Source organism: Clavispora lusitaniae (assembly GCF_014636115.1).
Source record: "Clavispora lusitaniae strain FDAARGOS_655 chromosome Unknown tig00000038_pilon, whole genome shotgun sequence".
NCBI classification, from domain to species: domain Eukaryota; kingdom Fungi; phylum Ascomycota; class Pichiomycetes; order Serinales; family Metschnikowiaceae; genus Clavispora; species Clavispora lusitaniae.
Window position 1 is genome coordinate 305,064 of NW_027093976.1, and position 24,408 is coordinate 329,471.

Consider the following 24,408-nt stretch of genomic DNA (forward strand, 5'->3'; position numbering starts at 1 on the left):
TCTTGCCCTGCCCTTTGCCATGATGATTGGATACATACGCTCAAATTTGGCCTGTCGAAACAAGATATTCTAAGGATGGCTTGCACATGGCTGGTTCTCTCTTCGAATCCTTGTAGTTTTCTTTCTGTAGTTTTCCAAGTGTCATCCAATGTTAGGGTTCTTGTCACTCGTGTCTTTCGAGCTGTTCCGGTACCGGCAAGATCTCAAGGGAGGAACATCGTGAGTCTCATATAGGAGAAGGGTGCATATACTCCAAAGGTAAACAAAGTAGTATAACGTCTAAAATGAACCTTCATCCCACGGCATAGTCCTTGATCTGCTCTAGCATGGAGATATATTGATAAGCCGTTTCGGATCGCAGTGGTAGAATGTCTTCTTCACTCATATCAGGACTAACGTAACTGTTTTTGATAGAAGATAATGGAATCTTCAATCTGTCAAGTCCAAGGCACTTGCCTTGTTGGTAGCACGATATTCAGGATCGTGGAGTGTTCGAACTCGACGTTGAATCTTGTCGAACTCAGATCTTGAATCTTGTCGAATGCAGATCCTCGCCAAACGGATATACTGAAGCTGTTGGCGTCCGGTCGCGTCCTTCTCTTCCTTTCGTCTTTTCCTTCTCTTCATTTTCGTCGTCTTTTCCTTCTCTTCCTTTTTGTCGTCTTTCCCTCTTTCGTCGTCTTTTTATTCGTCGTCTTTGTTTCTATTCTACACTGATTCGTTCAACTGTATATTTCTACTCACAAAGCACCGCCCACCTGCTCTCTGTGAGCTTCAATGACGTCACCGTCCTCCAAGTCCAAATCTTCCGGAGTGTTGTCTGGCGACACACGGGTGCCGTCAATCAAGAATCTCAAAGATTCCATCGACTTCCCCTGTCTCTTGCAAAAGGCCTCCATCAATCTCTTCATGGGCGTTGTTTTTTTGATTTTGAAAAAAATCTCGGCGGTGCCATCGCTGACTTTCAAGTTGATGTGCGTATTGTCGGGCTTTTCTTCCTTTGGTTGTTCGGACATTGGTATGGAGTGAAGTTTTGTGAGGTTGTTTTGGCGTGGGCTTTTGTTTATCTCTGTATGCAGGCTGCTGGTTGGACAACTTTTGCTTGAATGATGGAGTTGGCTTGGGTTGTTTCGGAATGTGTTCGTAAAGTTTTCAGAATGTGTTTCCTTCTGCTTGAATCGGGGTTTCCTTCTGCTTCGGCGATTTGTTGTTTTGTTGTGGACTGATGAAAAAAGTGATTCTGTTTGTACTGGTGAAGCTGAATGTAGTGGCATACTGTGGCCACTACTATTGATTACGAAATGAATTGGACGTTTTCCTTTTCTTCAAACTATTTCTTTCTTTGATTATGTTTTTTTTTGGTGTGTTTTTTTTTTTTGGTGAGTGTTTGTCTCTAGAAATGCCAATTCTATATAGTATTGCGAATTGGGAAACGAGCCTATCCATCTACAGAAAAACTTCATTCGGCAGTAAAAAATACATTTTGGCGACACATGTAAGGAAACTTACACGTCACAGCAGATCTTGACTTAAGGAACTGGCGGAGAAAAAAAGAGATGAATTGCTTTGGTTGAAGATGAGAAGATATCAAATCTTCGAAATCCAGCCACCGCACACTCCATTCCGCTTTAAATGACCAGATTCAGCTCTTTGCTCATTTGAATGGCTCAATTATCATTATGTTTGTTCTTATGTTTTGTTCTGTTTTGTTCTGTAAACGTCTTTGCGTGGCTTCAAACGTGTTTCAGCCTGGAACAAAACTGGAACAAGACGTGGGTAGCCTCAAGACTTCGCTAGCCTCAACTAGGCAGCTTAAGTGGACCTTGGCCTACCGATTCAGCTCCATACCATGCGAAGGTACCTTAATGCACAAGAGAGAATCTCTCTTATCTGGCTCCACCCACATGTTTTGGTGATGGCTCTTCTTATGGTGAAAATATACTTGTTCACCAAAACTCTCACAGCAGCACTATCAGCCTTCAAGAAAGTGGCGTTGTCTCTATGTGCTCAGCTCGACAATGCTCTGAGCCAAGCTTTGGCTGTCCCGAACCACGTTTCGACGATTTCTCGCTTGGTGCTTGAAGCGGCTTTGGCGTCGGCACAAAACTTGACGAAACACTTGTTCAACTTGGCTATTTGGGCCATGAAAGGCCTCATTGGCTTTGCCATCGATCTTTACTTGGGCACCGTCGCTTGTCTCTGCACGGCTTTTGTTAGAGGAGCTTTGGAAGTGTTGACGGAGATGTTGGAAACTGTGACGAAAGCAGTGCAAACAGCAATAAATGCCACCATCAGAGCGTTTGATTCGGGACTTTCTGGACTTTCCACGCTCATCAGCGGCCTACTCCGCAGCTTTGACGCCGTGAAGTCGCTTTTTGGCGGAGATTCCCAAGCGTCCACCATTCTGGACGGCCTCAGCAATCTCAACATGACAGTGGCCTCGCTTTCCCAGATTTCCATTCCAACGTCGTACATAGACAAGATTGCCAATCTCTCCAACGATGTGCCTGACTTTGAAAACGTGCTTTCCAACCTCACGCTGTTGGTGACAAAACCTCTCGATCTCATGGCATACGACGTGGGCAACATATCTTTCCACATCGGCTGGGACCAAAGCGGCAACAGCACGAAATTGGAGACTGTGCAAGGGTCCTGTCACGGGCTCGAGCGGAGTTTTGACGTTGCCATCAGCGAAACTTGGAAACTCACCCACTACATTCTCATAGCCGTAGGAATAGCCTGTCTGCTTCTTCTTTGCGTGATGGCGTGGGTGGAATACCGAAACTGGAACAGGCACCAGCTTTTGCTCGACGAACTTTCGGTGGAACACCAGCAGGTTCGGATCGGGAACATGCTCAACGACTATAGTCACCGTCTTGCCTCGCGGCTTGTGAGGAAATGCCACCCTAAAGTCCGGTGGTGGGCTTCGTATGTCGCCACGCCGGCTCTTACGAAATGCCTCTGCTTTGGGATAGTTGGATCAGCGGCAGTAGCACTTCAATACTGCATTCTCATGTCTATCGAGCAGAAGTTGAAGAAGGTCGAAGTAGGCAACGACAACGACATCTCGGCACTTGCACGCTCGAGGACTTTGGCGTTTTTGAACGAAACTCAGCGTCTGTTGAACTCGCTGCTGCACCAGGCAAACACCCTCTTGTTTTCCTCGCTCACCAACACAACGGCGACGCTCTATGAGCAGATTCTCGAGTCACAAGCCGCTGTTAACAACACCATCCACGCTGTTTTCGGGTCGTCGCCTTTCGCCAAGCCGCTCCAAACAATCGTGTATTGTACGATCGGACGCAAGTTGGAGATGGTGGAGGAAGGGCTTCGGTGGATCTCCAACAACGTGCAAATCGAGTTTCCTCTTCTCCCCGACGCCCAGATCCAGCAGTACAGCGAAGAAACAGTACGAAGCCTCACAAACCTGTCGTCTGACGTTTCTGAAGAGATCCATGCGGCACTCCACAGTTTGATCAGCAAGTACAAAGAAATGCTCCGCATCGAGCTAATGACCAGCTGTGGTTTTTTTGCATTGTGGATTTTGGCCGTTGGCGTTGGATTCCTTCTTATGTTGATCAAGGAGGAGGAGAACCCGCAAAGTATCGCCATGATCACTTCCCCGCGGCCTTTGAGCGAGATTGAAAGAGAAAAATACGACCTCCCGTTCACAGATCCTTTTCTTCTTACATGCTCAAGCAGGTATTCGGAGACATAACACTGCGGTAGATTCATAGTAGATTCATAGTAGATTCAATCGAGACGTCAATTAGTAGTTAGAGGATTACTTACACCGTCCTGCGCCGTATCTTGATATTGCGTATCGTGTTTCTTTCGTTTTCGTATCGACTTGCCTTGTCTGTACTGCTGCACTGTTTTCTTTAGTGCACTAGTTTGTTTCTTTTGTGTCCTGTTTTCTTTAGTGCATTAGCTTGTTTCCTGTTTCTTTAGTGCACTAGCTTGTTTCTTTTGTGTCCTGTTGTCTTTAGTACATTGTCTTGTTTCCTGTTTCTTTAGTGCACTAGCTTGTTTCCTGTTTCTTTAGTGCATTAGCTTGTTGTCTTGTTTAGTGCTCTTGCATGTATCTGCATTGCCCCTACATCTCTGTTTTCTCTGGTGTTTGCTGGAACTCGTCGTAAGAACACTCAAAGTTGTGGTGACAGTCCGGATCGTCAGAGTAATTATCCCGTTCCGACCCATCGAAATATTCCGGCTGATCACTTTTATCAAGATTTTCGTCGTAGCTGGACATGCGCTCCGCCGAATACAACGACTTGATCAGTTCCAAGTTTTTTCGCCTGCTGGCCCTTCCCAATTTCCGCTTCTCTTCCTTGACCAACAGACGGTACTGCTCTTTGAATTTGCGATACTCCTGCTCTTCCGCATCTGCCTTGTCGTACTTTTCCTTTTCTTCGTCCTCGTCTACAATCGTTCCCAAATGCGTATCTTCCACAAACTTCACGTCCTGGATTTCCGGCGGCATAAAAGTCTGCTTGGCAATTCCGTGCTTGAAAAACGGATTGTACTTGTAAGATTCGCCGTAGCCCAACTCTTTCATGAGCTTCGTTGGGGCATTTCGGATGTGGAGCGGAATGGGCAACTTCGTCACCTCCGGTTTCTCCTTCAAAAGTTCTTGCGCCGTTCTCAAGGCCCGATAAGACTTGGTGGACTTCGGCGCCCGGGCCAACTTCACCGCACAATGCGCTAGAATGATTTCTCCTTCAGGCATGCCCACAAACTGCACTGCCTCCATGGCCGATATGGCAAAAGGCAAGCACGAAGAATCTCGAAGCCCAATGTCTTCGCTGGCAATGACAATCATTCTGCGAGCAATAAAAAGCGGATCTTCGCCTCCACTGAGCATCTTAACGAGATAGAACACAGCAGCGTCGGCGTCAGAGCCCCGCACGGACTTGTGAAAAGCGCTGATGGTATCATAATGGTTTTCGCCAACCTTGTCGTACATCTGATGGAAGTTCCGCGTGGCCAACAAGGGCTTCAAGTTCTCCAAGTCCACCTTGATGATGCCGATTTTTTCTGGAACATCAATGGTTTCTCCTTCTTCACGGTCAGGGAACGCATTGTACTTTCGGCCCGACAAATATGCGTTGACCGACTCGAGAATATTGAGGGCCACTCTCGAGTCGCCTGTGCTGAGACGGGCTATATGGTCGATGGCCTCTTTGTTCATTGCGATTAGGTGGAGCCCGTGCACGATTTTTCTCGTTTTGTTGACCAACAAAAGGCCCTTGTTCAAGATTTTCACCAATGCCTCGTGGGAAAGCGGCTCCATGACAAATGTGTGCATTCGAGAGAGCAAGGCGTTGTTGAGGGTGAAGGAGGGGTTTTCTGTGGTTGCGCCAATGACCGTCACCACGCCTTTTTCGATCACGGGAAGAAGCAAGTCTTGCACGGCTTTGTTGAAGCGGTGGATTTCGTCCAAGAAGAGGATTGTTTTCGTTCCCGAGAGCTGCTGCTCGTTCTGTGCATTGGCAAACGCTTCTTTGAGTTTTTTGGCCGAGCTTTCCGACCCGGAGAGCTCCACATACCTGTGGTTGGAGTTAGATGCGATGATTCGGGCCAAAGACGTTTTCCCGACGCCTGGAACGCCCCAGAGAATAAAAGACGGGATCTGCTGCGACGCCATGATATTGCGGAGGATCCCGTTCGGACCCACGAGCTTTTCCTGGCCGAAAAAGTCGTCTAGCGTTTTCGGGCGGAGTCTCTGGGCAAGCGGAAGCGCCGCTTCTCTCTTGAGCTGGAGAAACTCGCGGTTTCGCTGCCGCTGGTCCTGGCTGGCAAGATTAGCTTGGCTGAGAGCGCTGGAATGACCTTGGCTGGGAAGACTGGAATGATTTTGGCTGGGAAGACTGGAGTGATTTTGTGTTGAATGTTCTTGGACCGGAATCCTCTGCGTTTCCTGGGTAAAAGCCTGTGTTTGGGTAGAGGCCTGTGTTTGGCTCGGAGCATCCAGCATCTGCGTCAACGTGGGCCGCTGGCCGTTCTGGTCCTGAGCCTCTGCCTTGATCTTTTCCTTCTCTGGCTTTTCCGAAACAGGCGAGCTGTTCAACGCGTCTTCCCGCGGCCTCTTCAAGAGCCGCCGCTCGAGCTCCTCCTGCCGCCGCTTCAACTTCCGCTCGGCTATCAAAATGCTGGTGAGCGTGGCGTCCTTTTTCGATTTCTCGGGTCTTTTGGAGTCGGCTTTGAGCCCCAACGCGGCAAACACATTTTTGTCCCGTTTCTCCTCGGTCCGTGTCTCTTCAGGATGATGTGTGTCTAGACAGCTGTTGACATGTCGCTCGAGAAACGTGACCGGGAACTTTCTGAAGCAAAGAGGACACTGTTCTTCCATGGAGAAGATGCGCCTTGATATGCGCGATAGAAGTACATGGAGGACTGGAAGAGAACAACTGGAATAGAACAGTAGGAATAGGAATACACAGAAGGAACATAGATGGAAATAGATAGAAGAGGAAAAAAGAGAAGAGGAGAAGAAGAAAAAAATGTGCCCAGAGAGACAAGCCAGATGTGTTTCTGGAAAATCTTAGTGAGGAAGCCAACTCGGCCACTTCTCGAGATTCTATCTTCAGGAATTCGGCTCCGTTTGGCAAGCTTCTCTTCGATCTTCCGGGTATGAAGTGGGTGCAATAAGAATCGAAAGGTAGATGGAAAGCGGATAAGTATAGTGTAGATATGGTACTAGAGTATGGAAAGAAGTAGGTAGATATAAAGCATATGATCTTATCATGCGGAATGAGAAATGGAAAGATACGAGATTACAAAGATATCAGATAAGGAAGTCACAGAATCCACAGCAAAAATAGTGATATGGAATACAGAGGAACGTAGAGTTAGGAAGAATTACGAATAAAACTACAGAATCACTGAAGACAATAATAGAGACAATAGGTTCTGCTTGCTGATATGTTAGCTATTTTTCTTCAAACTTCTGAGCAGCATAATTCTCCCGTTCTGCTCCATTTTTCGTGCCCTAGACGCTTTTTCAACTCTTTCCATAGAATGGAAGCATCCTCCAAAGTTTTTATCACTTGAAGCCTCATTCAATATCTACTCAATTTCTCTCTACCATAGTATGACAGTCTACACTTCAGCATTGGATGTCAGATTAACCCAATCTTTCACAGTCGGATTAAAGAAGCACGTAACCACAACCCTACTTGGCTCATTCACAGCTACGAAGGTACTTACCAATTTGAATAACGAACATAATATTGACGAACATAATATTGAAGCTATCTTTCTTGCAAGTCAAGATTGTACGCTAGTTCTTGAAAAACTTATCGTACCCAACCATGGTGAATCTAAACTTCACATCGCCTTCCTCCGCTCTTTTCCAGGCCTTTCCAAGGTTTTCCTCCGAGATATCAATAGTCTCCACCCAAGGCTCAATCTTGTGCTCGGCAGCAAAGTTAAGCATGTACTGGATTTCGTCCGGCGACCCAATTGCAGATCCTTGTACGGATGAATTATTGGCAAGCAACTTCACAGGCGATAATTCGAGATTTTCGTTCGAAGGAGGAGCAGTGATAAAGACAAACTTGCCCCTCGGAGCAAGCATCGACAAAAGCTTGTCCATGGAAGATCCAGAGAAAGAACTTCCTGTATTCACAATTAGATCCAACGTGTCGGCGTACTTTTCGATAAAATCCTCATCGGCAGTAGCAGCAAAGTGGTCTGCACCAAGTTGTTTGGCCAATTCCTTCTTTGAGTCCGTTCTGGAGATGGCAGTGACTTCTGCCCCAAGGGCTTTGGCGAAAAGAATGGTCATGTGGCCGATTCCTCCGATTCCAACGACACCAACTTTGGTTCCCTTTCCAACGTTATTTTGGAGAAGAGGTGCAAAGCCAGTAATGCCTCCACACAAAAGTGGAGCCGCATGTTCTGTCTTGAGCAGTTCTGGGATGTTAAAGACAAACTGCGAGTTGACCCGAATATGTGAAGCGTTTCCTCCAATGGTCTTGAAACCGGTCTCTTTGTTCACGCCAAAGTAAGTGGCCACTAGGTTTCTGCAGTTGCACTGGAAATTCTTCTTGCAAGCAATGCACGTGTTGTCACAGTCACATTGGGCACCCACCCCGACTCTGTCTCCAACTTTAATGCCTTCTTTGGCCTTTGGACCGACTTTCACCACTTTTCCAACAATCTCGTGTCCCACAGCCACAGGTGCGTAGGGACGGCCCCATTCTCCACTTACGGCATGAATGTCGGAACCACAGACACCACAGGCCTCAATTTCTATGTCCACGTCGTAATCTCTAAACCCTTGCGGCTTGTACTCGAAAGATTTTGGGTGCAACCAGTCGTCAAAGTCAACGACACCGACTGCTTTGAAAGTTTCTGGATAGACCATTGTGTAATAGTGATTATACTTGTTTGTGGTTTCATGAAGAGAAGGTAAAGAGCCCTTTTATGTTATTTGCACCAGAAGCTTATTTCCCCTTTTGGCAAACGCCGCCGGCTTCGCAAACGCGTGGAAGCTGCTTATGTGCGCCCTTGCAGCGGCGCTATTTCCGTTTTCAGCCATCTCCGCCATACCAACAGAAACTTAATTGCTATTAGGCCACATTCCACATGCGTCCATGCAGCGTTGTTCCTTTGAACCTTTATGTCCGCTATTTCTTCAGCTGCTTTCTCCGATTTGCCTCCGTAATCCATGTGGGCCTGCCATTTATATCCGAATTGCAGGTACATACTTGCCACTAGCCTACATGATGCGATATTTCCCATCTCTTTATATCTCCGCCACCCTTGCAGATCAGAAGTGCTTCCGCATACATAGGCCCATAAAATGCATGAGACTAAGCATCCATCCAAAGGCTCATCCATCCAAAGGCTCAAAAATAACTTCATATCGACGGAAATTAGGCTCATGATGAATAAATTGCCATGTTCTGATCTGGGTGCCCATATTCGAGTTTTGTAGATTTTCAAACGGTACTCAACTTTCTTCTCTGCATGATTCTTGCATTGGCGAATTTTACAATGGATGTGTGTTCATAATAGACTGATTTTGGGCAACTTATGATCCCGGGGCTTGTTTTGCCACTCTTTTCAGCTCTGCTCAGAACAACTGAACCTATTTTATCTCCGAATTTAAATTCATAAAGCTTCGATGGCGTTTGATCAAACTGAGCATTCTAGATCTCGGAGGTAATGTCAGTAGAAATAGGTACTATGGAGTGTTCATGATAGAAAAGATTTGTTCTTCTCTTCTCAAAGCATAACAAAACCAATTCAAGGATGCAAATGGGCCGTTTCTCAGGCATTAGTCTACCATACGAATGATACACAGTAAATCTGGTTCTTGCCTCTCTCATTTTCCAGCATAGAGCCAAGAGAAGTATTGGAACGAGACAAGTAAACCAGTATAAATGCATCCACTAGTGGCCATTCTCAGCCCTTCATATTCATGTGAAATATATATACTTTTCTCCGCATACTGTAGCCAAGTCTTTAGCGAAGAAAAAACTTGGGTTTCCATTTGAATCGTCCAGTATCTAATCACTGTTAACGTCTTTTGTAAATAATATCCCACTAGAAGGTTTTGCTGTGACACGAGAGTGCTTTTTATTCCGATGTGCCAACAACGCCAAATTAAACGATTTGCAAGTAGCTTCGTGAGCGGAATTATCTGCAATGGGGTGGATTTAAGGGTTTAGATATCTGTCTCGAACAGAGTGCAAAACGTTAACTTGTAAACCAAATGTATCATAGTGCTACAATTTCTTGCAATCTAAATGTTTACGTGAGAGCTTACAATGAAAGCTCCATGAATAAGACCTCATTTAATAGACTACCGAAGAACAATTAAATGTATTAGAAGAAGCTCACAATGCCAACTTGAAAGCCTCTAAAATTAGAGGAGGGACATTAATCTGTAAATCTTTTCAATGGCGCATGTTTTGTACAACATATAGTTGGTATATAATACACGAATAGCAGGACTATCTTAACTTTGCAACGAATGTCCGCCTTCTTCTCTTGTAAAGTGTTTGCATTTTACAATTGTAGTAAAACCTCTGAAACTTCCACTCAGCATCTACTCACATGAATCTTTCCCATAGGCTGGGCTTTTTGGATTGCGACTCCTGGAAAGAAGCCACGATCTTGGCCACGATTAAAGCCAAAGAAGAGAGAAGTGCTAGCAAGACTAGAAGAACCAACCCAAGCACAATGAGAACCCATTTCACCACAAGTTTCTTCACCCGATTGTTGTAGTCGGGCACGTCGGATATACACATCATGTCTCGCTCTTTGTATATGTCTCTAAGCCGAGCCAGCGTATCGTGGATTGTCACAAATTTCTGAGACAGAAGCGATTTCCCCGAGCCCGGTTCTTCTCCGAGACAAAAGACATATTTCTTCTCGGGAAGAATGGTTTCCCGGTATTTCTCAATCACCCACTCACTGGCCTCGTCCACGGAGATGTCTGCTTTGAAGATATGGCGGATATACTTTGTCACCCGATTCCCATTGTTCCACAAAAGAAGAGCCACATCGAGCAAAATGTATGGGTCTTCATCTGGTGTTTCTCTGCTCGGATAGAGCCGCTCTTCGAGATCCAAGAGCCGGTCTTGTGATTTTCCTCGGGCAGCCATGGAAAGAAGAAGCAATGGATTGCAAGACCCACCATGTGGTCTGCAGGAACAAGCGCAATCGAAGTAGACCGACTGCATGACATATATGCAAGATCTGGAGATCCATGCGCAGCTTCCAAAAGGGGAAACCACATCGACCAAAAGGGACAGACACGACAGAATTACTGGTTGTTTGACAAAAAGGACGATTTGTGTATACTGAAGTTTAACTTAGTAGCTTATTCAAATTGACTAGGCCGTTGGTCCTATGTCACTCGAGTATAATGCCAAAGTAAGACGGACAAATTGTGTATTGGTTCTCATCTGTTGAAAAGGTTGGCTTTGATATATTTAAGACCGAGCTAGTATCTACGGTGTTTCCATCCTTTACTCAAAGGCTTTTGTTGGATATTAAGAGCGCTTCCATTCTTCTGCCAATCTCCTCTTTCATGTCTCTGAAAAGACCGTTGCCTCAGCCGTTCTTCTCAATAGTGCGTTTTACTTCCAAAAGTTTAGACAGTATGAGACTGGGCAGATATGCATGGAGTATGGATGGGAAATGTATATAGAATTATCAGCTCGGTCGTCCTGATACTTGAATTAACGTGTGCAATTAAAGACACTTGCGGCAGAAGGTTTTCATGAAAAGATGAATAAAAATAGATATGAGCAACGACATAATGGTCCAGACAATAACAGGCCAGCAGAAAATAGATGGAACAGTCAGTGATACAGATACAACATTCAAGTAATTCGTCATTGGTCTTTAATTGGTTATCTGACTTCCCTGTCTCAGGCCATACATCCAACTTCCAGTAACCAAAAGCAAGTCGAAAACGCCTCAAACAGAAGCAAGACCAAAGCAACTTTTTTCTGTACCCCCATCTTTTCAGAACAACGAACGAACATTGTTTCCCTTTGAAAACGTAAGCTTCATGTTTTTCTCTAAGGCTGGTTCAAAAATGCCGGAACGGTCTTAGGGCCAATTCTTCAGATGAGAAACGATCTGGAACGGATCGAAGCTCTTTCGTTTTTCTTCGGCCATGCGGCTCGTTTTGTTTATCTCAGTCTCAAGGTCATTGTAAACTGTCTCTCATTAGACGAAAGGTATGGAAATGATTGGACTCATAGAATTGGATTCAGATACTGTGCTGGTTGATCCGGCTACAAACTTTGTTAGTTCCCAAACCCTAATTGCACTACCACATCAACTCTTCCATACAGATTATTCGAGATCTTAGACTCCTTTAATAAGTTATCAACAATCAAATGGTATTCACTTTTTTTTTTCCTTGAATTGAGTCTTTCTTATCCTGCTCTATGGAAGGAGCCCTACCCTACATAGCCTGTTTGCTGTCTACAACTTCTCAACAGTTATTGATGTAAACCTGATGCTATTCACATACGATTCGTAATCCCAAAATGTGCAACGAAAAACCTCCCAAACCTCCTGATATCCACGGCATGCTTACGTGTAGATGCTGATCATCACAATAGCATACACCAACAACACGGCGAAAACCGCCGCCGCCCACTTGAGGTGTCTATTGCGCATGCGGCGTTCAAAGTCCGGAACGTCCGAGATGTACATGGTCTCGCCCTCGTGGAAGTAAGATCCGAGGTTTCTCAGCTGGTCGCCCACCGCCGTGAACCGTTTCCGCCTACATGTGCCAGGCACCTCGACATAGACGTACTTTGTGAGCGGAACAACGCCGCGAGAGCTCTTTTCCAACGCCAAGTTGCTGGCCTCGTCCACAGACGAGCTGGTGTTGAAAAGATGGAGCGCCGTCTCCTTGACGGACTTGCCGTTGTTCCACAACTTGAGCTCAACATTGAGCAGGAGCGAGGGTTCCACCTCGTTGTATGGCGGGCATTGCGCAGGGTAGAGCGATTCTTCAAGCTCCAAAAGGCCTTCTTGTGATTGTTTTTTGTCTGACATGGCGATGGGCGCCTAATTTTTGGATCAAGCCCCCTTTATATGCTTGTTTGTATGGCCTGTACAGAGGCGTATTAGCTATCAGGCTGAGCTGGGGCGGAGCCGCGAGATGCGTGGAACAATACGCCACGACCGAAATAGAACAAGCTGGGAAGCAAAAATAGAAGAAAATCAAAAAAAAAAGCCCCAAAATCAAAAATTTTGAACTGAAGTGGTAGGCTTTTGCGCGAGGCCACTCAAATTGTCCGTCTCCAACCGTATTTTCTCCTAAAGTATCCGTAGATTCTGCTGCGCCGCAGCTTCTGCACATCATTTGCCCGATTGGGAAACACGCGTTATCGATTTTTCTTCTTCATGGCCGACCTCGTGTGGAGAAAGATTCCAATCACGCCCGCAGAGCTTTCGCTTGCCGCCGTTTTGCGCTGTGGCCAAACGTTCCGCTGGAAAAACGTCAACTCCGTCTGGAGCTTTTCCACCAACGACCGGGTGGTTTTGCTCAAGCAGGACGATGCTCATCTCCACTACGCCAGTATCATGGGAAACGCATCCACAAGAGACGGTAGAGATGTCAGTGGAGCAAGGAGCGCACCAACAGACAACAAAAACTCCATAGACGGAGCACAGAACGAAAATTCTCCGCCAGTCGAAAACATCAAGAACGAGAGCCAAGACTCCACGCTCGCCTTCATCCATGATTACTTCAACTTGCACGTGTCTCTCTCCGAGCTCTATGCCCACTGGACTGCGGTGGAGACCCAGGCCCGCGGCAAGTGCACTTCTTTTGCCCAGTTCCCCGGCATCCGCATCTTGCGCCAGGACCCGTGGGAGACGGTGGTGCTGTTCATCTGTCTGTCCAACAACAACGTCAAGCGGATCTCGAAAATGTGCGATGCTCTTTGCGCCGAGTACGGCCGGTTTCTCGCGCGTCATGACGGCATCGACTATTTTTCGTTTCCCGGGCCGCAAGTGTTGTCTCTGCCTGAGGTAGAAGGTCGTCTCCGCGAGTTGGGCTTTGGCTACAGAGCCAAGTACATTGCGTCGACCGCCAAGATGTTTGCCGACAGCAAGTGGCCGCACATCTCGTTGGAGCGGCTCGAGTCGCTCCGCACCAGGCCGTTTGCCGAGGCGCACGAGTTTTTGCTTCAGCTCACGGGCGTGGGGCCAAAAGTCGCCGACTGCATCTGCCTAATGGCTCTTGACAAACACGACGTCGTTCCGGTGGACACCCATGTCTTGCAGATCGCTGTACGCGACTACAAGTACCGTGGGCCGCGTACAATGAACAAGAAGACGTACGAGGCTGTGCGGGGACACCTTGCGGACCTTTTCGGAGAGTATGCGGGCTGGGCGCAGCTGGTGATGTTTGCGGCCGATCTTGCGGACTTGAACAACGGCGTCAACGAGGTGGAGGGCCAACGTGTGCGTCATACGGTGGAGAAGCTGGTGGAGAAGAAGGTGGAGAAGAAGGTCAAGCTGAAGAAGGCAAAGGAGGCGCCAGCCAAGAGCGAAACTGTCACACACGTCCAAAAAGAGCTGGTACACATCAAGGAAGAAAACACGGAAGTCGACGTGCTAGAAAAGAAAGAGTCACTTCTGGAAAAATCGGAGGTGATTGTCAAAGAAAAGAAGGGAATCGTGGAAGTCAAGGAAGAGACAGACACATTCCAGCAAGAATCTGTCAAGACCAACATACATGTACTTCAAGAAATAAGTCTGAACGAGTCTCAGGTTTCGGTTCCTACAAAGAGATCGAATGTGGATCCAGAGACAGGTAAGGTTAAGACAGAGGCGAGAGGACCAGTGAGCCGTCTCAAGAGGGTAAAGGTGGAACTGGCCTAAGAGGGGAGCTACCCCTTCAAAACATGTCGTGGTATTAAAGATGTAGTTGAGAGAAACAGAAGACGTGTCTGCTAGAAAGCGAGGTAGATGTGGATAACATGAATAAATGCAATTTCATGGCTTTTCGTGACGCGAAAAGAGTAGTTTTACTTCTTGATAGGCGCAGGCTTCTTCCAGTAGTACTGTTTGTGTGTTCTTCTGCATGCCCGCAAGCCCCCATGGCCCTTGATCAGCGCCACCAACTTTTGCCGCTCAGGATCCGTGTCTGCTTCAGGAATGTAGTAGTATTCCTCCTCCAAAGGCTTGCCTGCAGCATCCTTACCCTGGCGATAGATGACACCAATGCATTGTACATGATGAAGGACAGCACGGAGTTGCGCTAGCGAAAGCTGTGATACTGCTGCCAGGATGGTATTCAAGAAGGACGCGGGGGTCGATGAAAGCCGCGAAAATGCTAAATGGTTGATTAATATGTTCTCCACCTCTGCACGGTCACTGATGTTAGAAATGCACGAGGCGTCAATGATCACCTTCCCGTCCTTGTCTCTATCAGATGCCAAAGGTTCAGGCTTGTGTTCTGCCTTATGGGCAGTCTTGTGTTCTGGTCTGCTTTCTTTGTAGTCCGCTCTGTGTTCATGCTTTGGTCTCTTTGCAGGTTCTTCACTAACAGCACGTCTTTTGGCTGGAGGCGTTTGAGGGGCATTGGTCACACATGACAACGGAGTCATTGCTCGTTTGAACTGGGGCACCGTTGCCTGTGTTTGCACTTGCACTTGCGCAGGCGTCGCCTGTGCTGGCTTGTCCACTGTTCTTTGCTGAGTTTCTGTAGTTCTTGGGTGTGCTTGTTTGACCACACGAGACTGCAGCAGCGGTTGGACGATTTTTCTTGGAGGCATGACTGGTTTTGACTGCACTGGTTTTGGCGGCAAGACTGGCTGGGATGGCTTTGCTTGCTTCAGAGGCGTGCGCTCCTCCTCCACTGGAAACGCCGACACGCGCTTCTGTGGGGTACGCGGAGCAGCGGCAGCGGTGACTTGCGGCGTAGAGCTGCTTGCCTTGACCAAAGCCTCTGTGCCCGTCTTTGCAAGCTCCGGCTGCTCGTCGTCAGTCACCTCCTCGTCGCAATCGTCCGGATTCACCAAGAGCACATGGCTGCGGACCTGCAACAAGATGTTGGCAAAGCGCGGCATCTCCACGCGCTCGCCGCGAGCCACATGGAACTCGGTGTGCTGGTAGTCCAAGATGATGGTTTTGGAGAGCGCCGGCGCCGGCAACGGCTTTCCCGTTTCCCGCAAGACGTACCTGTGATCGGCGTCACACGTTACGTGGCACACGCGGGGCACGATCATGCCCATGCCATTGTGGCCCAAGCAGGTGAAGGTGATGGTGCTAGGCGTGTGTTCGATGCGCACATGGGTGCGGCTGACGCTCTTGTCGGCGGTGCTGAAGTGAAGGTCACACGAGCGGGAGCTGCGGCCCACCAAGACGCTTGGTCTGTCGCTGGTGAGCGGAACGCGCAACACCGCCGCGTCCGGGTTCAAAATGTTGAAGTCGCGGTTGATGCTGACGGTGCGGGCGGATCTGCGCGCCTCGGGCGTCTTGAAGCCAAGGAACTTGTTGGCCGCGCCGACATTGGCGCCCCAGTTGCCAACGACACCGTTTTTTGCAGCACGGGGCGCGCCCCAATTTTTGGCGCCCCCTTTCTCTCTTTCGTTTATTTGGTTTCTTTGGCTGTCATTTCTTTCGGTTATTTGATTTCTTTGGCTGTCATTTCTTTCGTTTATTTCATTTCTTCCTTCAATTTCTCTCTCCCTCTCAATCTCCCGCGCCGGCGAAGACGATCTTCCAACAGTCGAAGAAGGATTAGGCGTGGGATACTCGGTTCTTCCCCGGCCAGAATCTTTGGGTCTGAACGGGTCAAAGTCCGAGTCTGCGGCGTTGAGGACAGGCGAGGACGGAGGAAACTGGAACTCCGACATTTGCAAAGTGGATGGTTTTGGAAAGAAAAAAAAGTGGAAGAGAAATGGAAACTATTATCAGACACGAAAGACAGGCGCGAATGATAAACAAACATGATACGCGGTGGAGCGGCAGGACGCGTGACCCGAAGCGTGACCCGTGTCGCGCGAGTCACGTGACAAAAACACAAAAAAACAGGTGACTGGGCACTGCACATTGTTTATCAAAGAACACTGGCAGATGTTCCAGTTCTATGTTATGGAGGTTGTGGTTGGAGATTGTGGTTGGAGATTGTGGTTGAAGATTGTGGTTGAAGATGGTGGTTGATGTTTCGATGGATTGGCCTGACCGGTTTTGGGCCAAAGTCGTTTTCTTGAGAGTATTTCGAAGAACAACCTCGATACTTGTCTAGGATAACCTAGCACATAAGATGATTCTTCACACCCGACCAAGACCTATCCGTACATCCTCAAAAAACATATATGACCCAATCAACGATGAATTTATCGCGACATTGTCCCCCACCCTCGGAAGTCGCATGTCTCGCAAGTCGCATGTCGCAAGGTACAACATTGCAAAGACTTCAACCACTGGCAGACCGAAACAAAGAATGTGAAAAGACAAGATAATACCAGTATGCAATAATTTGCAGCGACTAATGCCATAATTAAAGATATCGAATGACTATTTTCATGGCCCACGCTTTCAATCCAGGAATTCCAAATGTGTGTTCAAACATACCAATACCGCCAAAAATGCATATGCATCTGTTGAATTGTCCCTTTTAGGGTTGAAGGACTTCGGGCATGTTTTCGAATTCTTCACTATACAATCGTAATTGTCATGCCAGAACCAAAGTTACTTTAACAAATCACTTTTTTCAGGGCACAACGGGAATCCAAGCACTCAAAAGAAGTGTATTTAACAGAAGGATTCTGACATTCAATCTGAAACTGGATTCAGACAGAAATTGACGAAGATTTCCCAGGATCAAACATGCTCAATGCATGAGTTGATGATGGAACTGGGGTAACCACAGCAGATATTGGTAAGGCAACGTGTTCCGTGTGGCTTCAAAGTAATAAACTGCTTGAACGAAGAACCTGACATTTGTCCTTCATTATATTGTCTTTACTATCTGGTAACGGCAGACCACCCAAACCCAAAAGCTTACGAATAAAACTTACGAAGCAGCTGAACGTCTGGATAGTACCTATGAATCTTCTCGATCAGCCTGACTTATTGACAATACACCAAAATTCCCAAGGATTCGACTCGCCAGTTTGTTCAGTTTGCACAGACTTTAATACATCAAACCTGATCCAGTATACAAGATCATGTCCTTCCAGGAAAACAAAAACATTCATCAACAGGCGCAAGTGGTTTAGTGGTAAAATCCAACGTTGCCATCGTTGGGCCCCCGGTTCGATTCCGGGCTTGCGCAATCTTTTTGGAACAGGAAACGGCTTCATCAGCCCTACTTTACTTGAAGCCAACTCATCTACATACTATTTGCCATGGTTTATGAGACATGTTCGACTTTTTTGGTCTTTGCCATTTCGTTCTCTCGAACTACCTTGAACTACCTTTGTCTTGAAGGATCAGACTCATGTCTTTCTTAACCTGAATTGGGCGTCATAGTGGCAGTTGTGGGAGGTACTGGTGTACCGGTTCTGTTTGCAGACTATGTTACAGGTTCCGTTTGCAGACTATGCTTGACTATGGTTGATAATAGTTGATGTTGATATTTCGAAGTTTGGTATTGCATAATATTTCACTACATGATAATGCTTAACCCGTCTTCCCTACTACATGCTTGCCATATTCGTTCTGGTTTGCTCTGACCATTGCCTGTGTACAGTCCAGGGCTTCTGCCCTAACGCTTTCATGGCCACGCGGAGACACCATGCAGGCCCACGCAAAATTTTCCTGTCGCACTACGGGCATCTACTTCTCTCACTTTTTTCAAAAACACTCTTTTGAATTTTCATCAATAATCATCAGTCAACATGGGTAGTATGTAAAACCCTTTCAAACACATCCATTTCGCAGCAGACGGGGCAATCGGCTTGGGACGTCAGAGCATCTGCTTTTGATCTGCTATCAATTCTGTTCTGGTCAGATTTTCAGGCTGTTCAGATTTTCATTTTCAGGCTGTTCAGAATTTCAGATGTTCAGGCTGTTCAGATTTGTCAGAGATTCTGTCAGGTCTTGTTCAGGTTCAGATTCTTATTCCGTCGTTGTCTGTCTGCTGGCTTTCGTCCGTTACTAACATATCAGAGGGTACTCCATCTATGGGTAAGAGACACACTAAGTCTCACGTTTTGTGTAAGAGATGCGGCCGTCGTTCTTTCCACGCTCAAAAGAAAACCTGTGCTTCTTGTGGCTACCCAGCTGCCAAGATGAGATCTCACAACTGGGCTTTGAAGGCTAAGAGAAGAAGAACTACCGGTACCGGTAGAATGGCTTACTTGAAGCACGTGTCCAGAAGATTCCACAACGGTTTCCAAACCTCCATCAAGGCTGAATCCGCTTAAGTGTGTCACGAATTGTCTGGTCATTTTTGTAACTAATACAACTACATTTGCTATTGCTGTAGGACGTAGAAGCCAGGTGGCTGAAGCTGTACCAAGTTCCAGTCATCGATTCTTTCTGGGAAGATCTGAACTTCCAGATTCGAAAAGTTGAATGATATCTGTCATGAAGTCAATCTCTATAATTTACTTGAACACAAGGGAGTTTTCGTTCTCGTATATCTAATGTCACTACCACTTGATGTTCATTCAGTGAATCTCCTTGTCCTGCCCTAACCCACTCTAAATTCTTTCCATTCATTCCAGCCATCGTATTGAAGTTTGGCTTTTTCCGTTCATTTTAGGATGAACCAATTACTGAACAAGAGTATGTGGAATAATTAACTCCTTAACACGAGTAGAAAAGCCGTACAACAGTCCAATGACCTATCGCCAGTTCTGCTCTATGTACATTTAATCAACATTTAATCTACATTTAATCTACATTTAATCTACATTTAATCTACATTTAATCTACATTTAATCTACATTTAATCCGTACTTTCGTAAATTGTCCCATCTATCTCCGTCTTCTCAACGGCTTGAATCCACGATCATCGTCTTCCATGAATCTCTTCACCGCTTCGTGCAAGAAGGTACTACAACCTTTTCCACAGTACCATTTAAATTATCTATTCCCAATTATTTTCCTAAGTGCCGTTGAACCGGCTTGAACACCTGCTAGACCTCGCTGTTCATATTGTAGTACAAGTTATCCGCCTCGTCGTGATTAACGCAAACGCTCAACATTTCTCGGGCAATCTCGATTGTTTCCAGATCGTAGGGAAACTCGACACCATTGGCGAAATCACATTCGATGTTGCTGAGCTCAGCGTACTTATTGGGTCTCGCGTCAAAGATGTTGAAGTGGGCAACTTCCCTGCTGCGCCACTCGCAAGCCTTGTTGAAGACACCAATGTCCACCAAGCCTTTGCCTCGGATTTCCGAAAGAAACTGGTGGGCGTCTGTGGAAAGCGAATCGGAGGAAAAGGCCACCCGCATTAGAATGACAAAAATCTCGTGGAGCGTTTCCGGATAGATCAACGTGTTGATGTTCTTGTTCTCGTCGATGATGTAGAAGAGAACCCGCAAAAGCGAGCTTATGATGGAGAGCCGCATGTGGACGACTTTGGACCGTGGCTGGTGCATGATGAAGTTCTGCTCAAAGCCGATGATGCGAACAATGGACTTGATGTTCTCCTTCAGGTTGACAAGCTGCATGTTCCCGTTCACTATGAGCGCCTCTAGAAGCGAAACCATCTTGAGTCGGAGACTGAGGAGATGCGATTCGTGATTCTGCAAAACAGCAAAGCTTTCCTGTGGCGACGGCGGCGTATGTTTCACGGGGAAAGCCACAGACACCAAAGGTGAGTTTAACGGGTTCTTCTGCGGCACCGCCTCGCAGATCTTGACCAAGTCGCCGTTGTTGCCCAACGCCCGGTTGAGGCCAAAGAACATAAAGTCGTCCTTGACCGAGATGTCGATGAGAAACGCCTTGATGAGCGACTGGACAATGCGGGCGTTCTGCGCCTGGTCGCCTGCGGCAAAGCTGCCTTCCAACGACGCCGAAAGCATCTCCACGTAGTTGTAGACCAAGTTGATTTGCGCAGACGCCTTGAACCGCTCCGAATTCTCCGGGAAAACGGCCGTGAGCAAGTCAAAGTCCATGGTGTGCCAGAGCCGCCGCACGAACGCGGCGCCAAACTGCGTGGCCACCACCACCACCGCCTCCACGAGGTCCAAGCACGCCACCAAGGTGAAATTCTCCAAAACCCGCTGCTGGTACGTGCCCCGCTGCTCGACAAACGAGTCGGCGCCGTCCGCCAGCACGAGAAGCGCCACAAACCGCCGCAGAAGGGCACACGCCTGCTGCACCAACTGCAACGCAAGCTTCTCGCCCACGGCCGAGTATTTGAACGTCACGCTGGCATGCACCAAACACACAAGAAACGGCACGGCCAAAAACGCCCGCTGCTGCGGCACGGCGAGCAACGCCTCCACAAGCGCCATGAGCTCGCCGCAGACGTTTTCCACCAACGCATCAAGCCGCAAATGCCGCACCTCGAGCAAATATTCCCACACCGCCGACAGAACCGGCACACGCGGCGCAAGCCGCAAGCGGCGACCGAAACCGCTGCTGCCAACACAATCCTCGACGCAGATCGTCGCGAGGAAGCCCATGCATGTGCGCAGACTGCCGTTGATGGTGTAGCCATGCAAAAAGTCGCAGAACTGGGACCACTCGTCTTGCACGCGGATGACCACGCCGTCGCCAGGCCTTACGTCAGCCTCAGGCTGTTCCGCCGGCAGCAGTTCCGCCGCTTCACCAGCCTCCGCAAGCAGCAGTTTTGCCGGCCCCGGTTGCGGCCGCTCCGCCGCCTCCACTTTGCGCCGTTTCGCCGAAAGCGCCCGGATCTCGTTGTCCAAAAAGCGCTTTTCGTCCTCGAGCTTGTCCACAGACAGCTTCAACGCGTCGATGTGGCCACGGGCCGCCAGACGGGCCGCCTCCAAGTCGCGGCGAAGACGTTCGGCCTCGGCGTTTTTCAGCGACTGGAGCGCCTCCAACTGCGCCCGCAAAATGGCGATTTCGCCCCGCGCGCGGTAGAGCAGGTCCGGCTGGTCGGGCGGCCGCTGCGTGGCCCGCACGAGCTCCAAGAGCATGTCGTCGTCGTCGTCGAAATCGGACATGGAAAGGTGGAGGGAGTTGGTGATACACGTGCGGCATCACGTGCGCCACCACCAAAAAAAAGCTCGCAGGCGCATCGGCCTGACTCCGATGAGAAGAGCTTTTTCAGCCAGAGACAAAAGACAGCTGAGCGAACTGGTATCGAATCTGCATCCGAAAGAAATGAGCCTGACAAAGCAAGCCAAGGCGGACAAGACAGACAAGATGGGCAAGACAGAAAAAACAGAAAAGACAGACAGGATAGATTCTAAGATAGACAAGACAGACAAAACAGACAAGACAAACTCTACAGAATCCAAAACAGACAAGATGGACAAAACAGACAAGACGGACGTCCCGCCGGCGTCGTTCGTCCCCATGCGGCCGCAGGCGCTCACGTCCAAAGACAAGGACACCCGGCGGTTGGTGGTGGTGTTGTCGCAGGCGTGTCTTGAAACACACAAGATCTCGGCGCTGGGCGGCGACAAGTACGCCTTGTTGAACTGCGACGACCACCAGGGCCTCTTGCGCAAGATGGGGCGAGACATTGCCGAGGCGCGGCCCGACATCACGCACCAGTGTCTTTTGACGTTGTTGGACCTGCCCATCAACAAGGCGGGCCGGTTGCAGGTGTTCATCCACACGGCCCGCGGCGTTTTGATCGAGGTGAACCCGAGCGTGCGTATTCCGCGGACGTTCAAGCGGTTTTCCGGCTTGATGGTGCAGCTTTTGCACAAGCTCAGCATCCGCCTGGTCAACTCGGAGGAGAAGTTGTTGAAGGTGATCAAGAACCCCATCTCCGACCACCTCCCCACCAAGTGCCGCAAGGTGACCTTGAGTTTCGACGCCGAGATCAAGCGCGTGCAAGACTACGTCGAGACGTTGGACGAGGACGAGAGCATATGTGTGTTTGTCGGTGCCATGGCCCGAGGCCAGGACAACTTTGCCGACGAGTTTGTGGACGAGAAGATCGGTCTTTCCAACTATCCGTTGTCGGCGTCGGTGGCGTGCTCCAAGTTCTGCCACGGCTGCGAGGATGTGTGGGGGATCATGTAAGAGATGGAGAGAGGAAACGAAAGAAACTAGAGAAACGAGAGAAACTAGAGAAACGAGGAGGAAACTTGGAAACGAGGAGGAAACTTGTCGGTTTCCACAACAGCATGTCGTGTATTCAATAAACAGTGAGCTGCGAGTGATGTTGTATTGTAATGGTATAGTTCATTAGTATAGTTCTGTCGTATCATTCAGTTGGTATAAGTCGTTGTTCGTATCGTTGTTGGTATCGTTGTTCGTATCGTTCGTATTGTTGTTCTAATCAGTGACCAGTTTAGTCGATTCATAATTCAGTGAGTGGTTACTGGTTCTACCGACTCATCACATTCGATTTTCACCTTAGAGATGGCTAGTTAGTTCTTACGCATTCATACTTGGCTGATTCGTCTTAATATTGGGTATCAATGTAATGGTATTATCCGTGATGTCAATTGCCTAATGGTACTAAACTATAAAGACTAAAGTGCGTTATGAATAAACCATCAGTATTGCCATATGTATACCCACGATGATTCCGATCATCACTTTCAAGCTTATCATTCTTATGTGTAGTCTAGTGAAATTGTCTCTTTCCAATCAATGTCGTAATCGTCTTAGTTTCTAGGTGTAAGAGACAGATATATCCTGTTCTCATAGTAAGCCATGGCCTCTTTCAGTAGAGCAATTTCTTTTTCATACCTTCTAGTACCGAAAGGAAAATCATTGTTCTATCCAGCAAAACATTGATGTTTAGAAGACTAACGTCCATCTTTGCCAAACATGCAAGGGAATCTGAAATGGATAATTCCAGACTACTTTCACCAACACACATTTTACTTCATTTTCGATCATAGCACCAATGGCCTATCTAACTCGAAGGTATACCTATCATTACCATTTATCTCATATCGAGGTCATTCTAGTGAGAGTAGCGTGACATTGGACCTCTTTGCCCATTCACCCTATTACTAGACGTATGGAAAAGTAGTCAGCCATATGGGTCTAAATATTCAAGAGTTCCGAGTACCTAGAATTTCTCCAAAACTCATTTCATCCTTGGCGATGAACCTACTTATGAACCTGTAATGAATTGATTATCGACTTTATTCCGCCAGAAGTCAGAAACGAGATAGAATTTTGTCAAGCTCCTCAACTCGACGACTTCTGCCTGTCCTATCTCGGATATTGATCATGGATGGAAGATTCCATAATTACAATTTGCTTAAAAGCTACAATTGCCAGACTATAGTAAATACCTCCGTTTATTTGAAGAGGGTAAATAGATTCAAGAAGAGTCACAATTTCATCATCCAGACTGTTTATATTCATGATTACACTTTCTAGCTCAGTCTACTTATTCGTTCATAATTTGCTCTTGACTGATTCAAGGCGAAACTCATGCGATTCATAAATTTGCAATGACTGACCCATGTCAAAAGTATCAATGAACATTCTTAATTCAACTAAACGAATTAATTACAAGAGCATACTTCAATCCATCTATCCAAATAATTAGTCTATCATTCTCTCATCATTTACCATTCTATCCAAGAATATCCAGCTCAGTTATTCAATTCAAATGCATAATCCTGTTAATTACTACTATTCACATACGATCTCCATCTATGTGTCAATCAATTGATTTATCCCAGCTTTATATATCCAATATAATCCGTCCATACGTCCATTTATATAACAAATGCATATCTTTCTAGTGCCAACGTCTATCTATAACATTGACTTTGCCTCGCATCCATTCCAATACCCCATTTACTTCAATTCATCCATTCCACTTATCCATTAACC

General features: G+C 47.3%; 11 protein-coding genes and 1 non-coding gene across 12 annotated transcripts; 5 read left to right on the top strand and 7 right to left on the bottom strand. All coding sequences in view use genetic code 12, as the record gives it.

Moving 5' to 3' along the window:
• Window positions 1–740: 740 nt before the first annotated feature.
• On the bottom strand, window positions 741–1,016 carry SMT3 (SUMO family protein; the record flags this gene model as incomplete). Its single annotated transcript, XM_002618655.1, has 1 exon — window positions 741–1,016. One exon carries the CDS (start codon window positions 1,014–1,016, stop codon window positions 741–743), a length of 276 nt encoding a protein of 91 aa, XP_002618701.1.
• An 833-nt stretch (window positions 1,017–1,849) lies between these two features.
• PRM1 (pheromone-regulated protein) lies at window positions 1,850–3,718 on the top strand (the record flags this gene model as incomplete). The annotated part of the gene is made up of 1 exon (XM_002618654.2): window positions 1,850–3,718. One exon carries the CDS (start codon window positions 1,850–1,852, stop codon window positions 3,716–3,718), a length of 1,869 nt encoding a protein of 622 aa, XP_002618700.2.
• A 378-nt stretch (window positions 3,719–4,096) lies between these two features.
• Window positions 4,097–6,352, bottom strand: FOB63_001264 (ssDNA-dependent ATPase; the record flags this gene model as incomplete). The annotated part of the gene is made up of 1 exon (XM_002618653.2): window positions 4,097–6,352. One exon carries the CDS (start codon window positions 6,350–6,352, stop codon window positions 4,097–4,099), a length of 2,256 nt encoding a protein of 751 aa, XP_002618699.2.
• Window positions 6,353–7,282: 930 nt separating this feature from the next.
• On the bottom strand, window positions 7,283–8,371 carry FOB63_001265 (NAD(P)-dependent alcohol dehydrogenase; the record flags this gene model as incomplete). Its single annotated transcript, XM_002618651.2, has 1 exon — window positions 7,283–8,371. The coding sequence occupies one exon, from the start codon at window positions 8,369–8,371 to the stop codon at window positions 7,283–7,285; it is 1,089 nt and encodes a 362-aa protein (XP_002618697.2).
• A 1,693-nt stretch (window positions 8,372–10,064) lies between these two features.
• On the bottom strand, window positions 10,065–10,778 carry FOB63_001266 (uncharacterized protein; the record flags this gene model as incomplete). Its single annotated transcript, XM_002618650.2, has 1 exon — window positions 10,065–10,778. One exon carries the CDS (start codon window positions 10,776–10,778, stop codon window positions 10,065–10,067), a length of 714 nt encoding a protein of 237 aa, XP_002618696.2.
• A 1,288-nt stretch (window positions 10,779–12,066) lies between these two features.
• Window positions 12,067–12,537, bottom strand: FOB63_001267 (uncharacterized protein; the record flags this gene model as incomplete). Its single annotated transcript, XM_002618648.2, has 1 exon — window positions 12,067–12,537. The coding sequence occupies one exon, from the start codon at window positions 12,535–12,537 to the stop codon at window positions 12,067–12,069; it is 471 nt and encodes a 156-aa protein (XP_002618694.2).
• A 351-nt stretch (window positions 12,538–12,888) lies between these two features.
• Window positions 12,889–14,373, top strand: OGG1 (8-oxoguanine glycosylase; the record flags this gene model as incomplete). The annotated part of the gene is made up of 1 exon (XM_002618647.2): window positions 12,889–14,373. The coding sequence occupies one exon, from the start codon at window positions 12,889–12,891 to the stop codon at window positions 14,371–14,373; it is 1,485 nt and encodes a 494-aa protein (XP_002618693.2).
• Window positions 14,374–14,519: 146 nt separating this feature from the next.
• Window positions 14,520–16,352, bottom strand: TOS4 (Tos4p; the record flags this gene model as incomplete). The annotated part of the gene is made up of 1 exon (XM_002618646.2): window positions 14,520–16,352. One exon carries the CDS (start codon window positions 16,350–16,352, stop codon window positions 14,520–14,522), a length of 1,833 nt encoding a protein of 610 aa, XP_002618692.2.
• Window positions 16,353–17,705: 1,353 nt separating this feature from the next.
• FOB63_005524 lies at window positions 17,706–17,776 on the top strand. Its single transcript has one exon. It is a non-coding gene; the product is annotated as a tRNA-Gly (tRNA).
• A 337-nt stretch (window positions 17,777–18,113) lies between these two features.
• On the top strand, window positions 18,114–18,869 carry RPL37B (60S ribosomal protein eL37; the record flags this gene model as incomplete). Its single annotated transcript, XM_066102151.1, has 3 exons — window positions 18,114–18,130; window positions 18,199–18,335; window positions 18,613–18,869. 3 exons carry the CDS (start codon window positions 18,114–18,116, stop codon window positions 18,867–18,869), a joined length of 411 nt encoding a protein of 136 aa, XP_065958451.1.
• A 717-nt stretch (window positions 18,870–19,586) lies between these two features.
• FOB63_001271 (uncharacterized protein) lies at window positions 19,587–21,593 on the bottom strand (the record flags this gene model as incomplete). Its single annotated transcript, XM_002618644.2, has 1 exon — window positions 19,587–21,593. One exon carries the CDS (start codon window positions 21,591–21,593, stop codon window positions 19,587–19,589), a length of 2,007 nt encoding a protein of 668 aa, XP_002618690.2.
• An 88-nt stretch (window positions 21,594–21,681) lies between these two features.
• NEP1 (18S rRNA pseudouridine methyltransferase) lies at window positions 21,682–22,626 on the top strand (the record flags this gene model as incomplete). Its single annotated transcript, XM_002618645.2, has 1 exon — window positions 21,682–22,626. The coding sequence occupies one exon, from the start codon at window positions 21,682–21,684 to the stop codon at window positions 22,624–22,626; it is 945 nt and encodes a 314-aa protein (XP_002618691.2).
• Between the last annotated feature and the right edge of the window lie 1,782 nt (window positions 22,627–24,408).